Source organism: Cebus imitator, unplaced genomic scaffold, assembly GCF_001604975.1.
Source record: "Cebus imitator isolate Cc_AM_T3 unplaced genomic scaffold, Cebus_imitator-1.0 Scaffold1, whole genome shotgun sequence".
Lineage (NCBI taxonomy): Eukaryota > Metazoa > Chordata > Mammalia > Primates > Cebidae > Cebus > Cebus imitator.
In genome coordinates, this window is record NW_016107316.1 from 3098334 (window position 1) to 3103806 (window position 5473).

A 5473-nucleotide genomic window follows, 5' to 3' on the forward strand; every position below is an offset into this window, starting at 1 on the left:
TAGAGACGGGGTTTCACCATGTTGACCAGGATGGTCTCGATCTCTTGACCTCGTGATCCACCCGCCTCGGCCTCCCACAGTGCTGGGATTACAGGCTTGAGCCACCGCGCCCGGCCCGGAGTATACAATTTTTAATGGTACTTTCTGAGCTCCTGAAGTTAGTGTCGCAGCTGTGTTTGCTTTAAATTATATTCCTTTAAGTTTTCTGTTAAAGACAAAATATTTATTTTCTATGGCAAAACCAAAAAATAAATGCCATATGCTGTAAAACAATGACCAATTGTGAAATGCAACTAACTGCTAAGATTTCAGATCTTTAAAGTGATACCAGCCATTATTTCACCAGTATTTCAGGAAATATAATTTTTATAACTTCTTTTAAACATTAATTTACAGTTTCAGTCTGGAAAGATGAAAAGATTCCAGAGATGGATAGTGGTGATGGCTGCACAACAATGTGAATGTTATTTAACGACACTAACCTGTACACTTAAAAACAGTTACAAATGGTAAATTCTGTATATGCTACAATAAAAAATTAATTCTTTCCAATATTTCATACAATAAAGTATACATAAATTATAAAATTATTATTTTTAAAAAATTGAGTTTATCAATTTTGCAACAGAAGCACCAGGAACTTTGTTCCAAAGGAATAAAGGACACTTTTTGGCTTGGTAAGGTTTACTGCACCTCAAGCATATTTAATCAACCAGAAGCAGAAATAACAGTCTGTCAAATCATCAGCATCTGATGTCAGCTCTCGTATCAGTAATGTGTCACCTTAATATAAGTGTTTTCTGAGCATGTAAAACGTTTCACTTTTAAAAACAGCCCTCATTTTTTAATAATTTAGAAAGTAATAAAAAATGCATGATCATATTACATGTATAAACTACCTTACATTCAAGATCGGAATAACTCTAGTGATTATGATTAATATCATTAAAGATCTAAGATATCAAAGTGAATTGCAAAACGTTTCGATCTAGGATTTAGCATGAACCTGATGAATACTTGAGATTCGCTGTACTATTTTTAACTGAACTTTCTGGCCTTAGGTCAAAGTTTTGCTAGCAAAACACCAAAGCGAAAATGCTGGAGTGCAGCCCAGAGTCGCTGCGTTAGCCTAGGAAAAGCTATGCCATCCATGCAACCAATCTTACTCCCAATTAAAGACTTTCAAAAACTGCTCCCATGAAAACACAGGAGCACACTGACCTGAAAATCAGTAAAATATCACACACAAGTTACACAATATAGCACATCACTACTTTCTGTGCACTGTGCAGAAATACACACACAGCTTAAGTCAGTTCCTGCATTTTGACCAAACAGGATTGAGTCACTCTGCAAACGATGCCTCAAACTTCAAAGGATAACCAACCGCCTCTGACGACAAGTCAGTCCGTCCATCCCTGGAAAGGGAGGAGGCAGTTTTTCTCATCATATAGTAAGGTTTATCCCAACAGGGAACAGAATATCTGCATTCCAACACAGAATGTCTAACGGATCTAAGGACCTCCCACCCTAATTCTAGTCTTCCAGAGTCATTTTAATATGCAGAGTAACTTTTTCACTTTTCTTCTCCCCAGGGTAAAAAGTCCACACCCCCTTTTCCCATAAATGCGTCTACACTGCACAGTACTCAAATTGCGAAATACAATCGTCTATCCTAACAAAAATACGAAATAAGCCAGCATTCTATCCTAACAAAAATAAACAAGCCAACATTCTACGGTACATTTCTATTTTGTAAAACATGCTTTCTTAATCAAGAGCCAATTAGCAGCCTTTACGGTGCTATTAATTTGGATTTCAAAGGCCGTTTTAGGAAAGAGACGCAATGAAAAGGAGAGATTTATTCTACTCCACAATTCAGACGTCTTTGGCTCTGGCGCAGCAATCTTGGGAAATTAAATTTACAGCAATTAAAATGTACTAAATGGCAAGTATGGAATGTTCAAACGCAAGTGAAAACAGCAAAACTTTAGCTATGTGTTCCAAGATTTCAGACTAAAAGGAGAGAGTGAGGGCAGCTCTTTGTCATGTACCCCAGTGGGTACCCGCAACAGGGCCAGCATCAGGTTTCTCTCTCCTTTGCTCGCACCAAGTCACCTCGTAGCATGACACTTTCAAACCGACTAACCTGGGGCATGAAGCATGGCCAGTCCTCCACCCACCTCCCCAAACAGAGTGGGTAGGCGGAAGGAGAAGAGGGGTGTTTCCTCCCAGTGCTGCAAGAAAGGAGCAGCCGGGGATGACACCAGCTCCAGCAGGAGGTAGAGTGTGGACTCAAAGGCGGGTCGCTACTCTGGGAACCTGGTGGCCGAAGCGTTCGGTCTCCGGTCCCGGCTGCCGGAAGCAGGGCGGGATGGGGCAAGACCTCCCCCTCCCCACGGGCGGACGGGCACCGAGGGCTGGGCGGAGAGGGAATCTGAGGTGTGAGCTGCGAGCAGACTCCGGAGCCCCGGCCACCTACCAGCAAGCTCTCCACGTTGATGGGGGAACGAGGGTCTCGGATCAACGCCTCCAGGTTCCTCTGGCGGCTCGCGCCGGCCCCGTCCCCCGGCACGGTCTCGGGGGCGCCGGGCATTTTCCCCGTCGGCGGGGGCCGGCTCATGCCGCCACCACCAGACCCGCACTCCGGCTCCTGGCGCTCAGGTCCGGCAGCCTAGGGGCCTAGCGCCGCCCCCGAAAACACCAGCTTCGGCCGGGACTCCACCCGGGCCCACCGCTCGCCTCTAGCTCCGGCTTCGGGTCTCAGCGGCGGTCGCCTGCCCGAGGCTACTGCTAGGAGCCCGCCCGGCCCGGCCCTGCCGGGAGCGGCAGGGAACAGACTGCGTCCCCGCCCCTCAGTCAGATTCGCGCCGCCGGTCCACTGGTCCGCCGCGAGCGCCCGCAGGAGTCCTCGGGCGGGAGCGGGGAAGTGGCGCCGCCACCGCCGCGGCCCGGACCGCCCCGCCCTCTGGGGCCCCGGGAGGCTGAAGTCCAGGCCTGGGCCACTACGGCCGCCGCCGGCCCGCTGCCATAGTCGCCGCCGGCCGCCTTGCAGTCTTTCACCCCGCTACTAGCGCACACACTCCCGCGCTGCCGCCCGTCTCCGGCCGCGCGCCGCCGCTACCCACAAGCCCCTCCGCCCGTGGCCGCCGGCGCGCGCCCCCGCCCGGTCCGCGCGCGCGCGCCCTGCCCCGCCCCGCGCGCCGCGCTTCCTCTCTTTCTTTCCCCTCCTGCGTCTGCCCCGCTCCGCTTTCTCCTCTGCGCCCCTTCCTCGCCCGCCCCCGCCTCCTCCCCCTGGCGGGGTTCTCTGAGGCGAATGGCCAGGCGCGCAGTCACAGCCGAGCTCCTGCTGGGGGAGGGGAAACGCGCCCAACCCGGGTCCTGCCGCGCTACCCCCGCCTCTTCCGCCGGACCCTGCGAGCGACCCCGGGGACGACCTCACCGCCCCGAGGCTGAACTCCGACGCCGGGCCCGACGCAGTCGCGCGCTGGGGGGAGCCCGTCCGCGCCCCCCGCCCCGGCCCCCGCTGACTCAGCGCGCAGCTATGCGGGCCTCGCCTCACCCGCGCCAAAATAATAGCGATTGAGCTCGGCGCCCGCGAGGGGCCGCAGGACCTGGGGGGTTCGAGACGGGCTTGGGAGGGGGCCCTGGGTGTCGGGGATTCCGAACGAGCGGAAGCGAGTGGAATGCTGGTCCTGGGGCAGGACGGCCTGGGATCCTGAAAGCGTTTCTGCCCGGTGTAGACACTAACCACGTCGAGAGAACGGGAGAACACCAGAAAAACGCTTTCCAGCCGCAGGCCTTCGCCGGGTCCTCTCCTTTTGGGGGGCGGAAAAGGGGTGGTTATCGGGGCCGCTCCTCCGCATTCCAGCCCTCTCTGCGGCCTGTGCCATCGCTCAGATCCGCCCAGGGCGCAATCCGAAAAATATGTGCCAGGAGCTATAAAACCGTTCTTAGAGTCCCTTTGACCCAGTAAACCCATTTAAGGAAGTACATTTCCAAGGAAATGATCCAAAGGGCGAAGGAGGGGGAGAACTTGCGGAAAGATGTTAACAGCAGGGCTATTCACAATGTTGGTGATGACCAAAACCTGGGAATGGGCCCAGTTGTTCAACTGAGTAACCCAAACAAGGGCCGTCACATTAACAGCAAGAATCCTGGCAGGTATGCAACTGTCAAACATGAAATTTTGGCAAGAACATGAGAAGGTATATTAGAAATAAATGAAACAAAAAAAATCGCTCGTACACACTAAAACTATGTAAAATGAGCAGCTGTAAGAACCAGAGAATACAGTAGTAATTCTTATTTTTTTTTTTTTTTTTTTTTTTTTTTTTTTTTTTTTTTTTTTTTTTTGAGACGGAGTTTCACTCATGTTATCCAGGCTGGAGTGCAATGGCCCAACCTCAGCTCACCGCAACCTCCGCCTACTGGGTTCAGGCAATTCTCCTGCCTCAGCCTCCTGAGTAGCTGGGATTACAGGCGCGCACCACCATGCCCAGCCAATTTTTTGTATTTTTAGTAGACGAAGTGTCACCATGTTGACCAGGATGGTCTCGATCTCTTGACCTCGTGATCCACCCGCCTCGGCCTCCCAAAGTGCTGGGATTACAGGCTTGAGCCACCGCGCCCGGCTACAGTAGTAATTCTTAATTGAATGGGATTTTTTTTCTGTAAAGATGCTTAAGAACAGATTAAAATTTCAAAAAATGGAAAAACCACTCGGGAAAGCAACAATCTGATATCCATTAAGTAATAAGAATGTTACGAGCTGTCTCCCTCGCATGTCGGAGATGAACCCGCAGATAGGGTAAAGCCTCAGCCTTGTAAAAGTCGCATTTTGATCCAAACAATTGGATTAGTTGGAGCCTCTTCCTTGGTTTTGGGTTAGTTGAAGCCATCCCTACTTGGACTCATTCAGGAAGCGGATGATCCAGCCAATACAGCTTTTTCCTTTCAGATAATAACACTGGCTTTGCATCCAAAGAGTCCTTTAAGTCTGTGTGTTGGGTTACTCATTCAGACCTCCACACAGGCCACCAGGAGAACAGAGAGAGCTAGACACTCCCATTTATGCACTGGAGCAAAATAATGAGATAATCTATGATTATGGATTCTTTTTCTGATGGCAAAATGATATGCAAGGCAAAAGGAGCACTATGTCTAGCAGGGCGTGGTGGTGTGCACCTGTAGTCCCAGCTACCCTGGAGGCTGAGGCAGAGAGGCCTGTCCATTGAGCCCAGGAGGCCAAAGCTGCAGTGAGCTGTGATCACACCATGCACTCCAGCCTGGCAACAGAGTGAGATTCTATCTCAAAAACAAAACAAACAAGCAAACAAAAAAAACCACTGTGTGGTTCTCAGTTTCCAAATTAATTTTGACTGGTTGTGTGTAGCTTGGTTGGAATAACAGGAAGCCATGAAAAGTGTATTTTTTTTTTTTTTTTTTTTTTGAGACGGAGTTTCACTCATGT

The 5473-nt window shown here is 50.4% G+C and overlaps 1 protein-coding gene across 1 annotated transcript in view; it reads right to left on the reverse strand.

The window, feature by feature from the left end:
- The window catches only part of ROCK2 (Rho associated coiled-coil containing protein kinase 2), a 147058-nt gene extending 143949 nt beyond the window's left edge, over positions 1–3109 (reverse strand). The window contains exon 1 of the mRNA XM_017524626.2: positions 2483–3109. Coding sequence (XP_017380115.1) covers positions 2483–2623 — 141 coding nt within the window. The 5' untranslated portion in view covers positions 2624–3109. The remainder of the gene's footprint in view (positions 1–2482) is intronic.
- Between the last annotated feature and the right edge of the window lie 2364 nt (positions 3110–5473).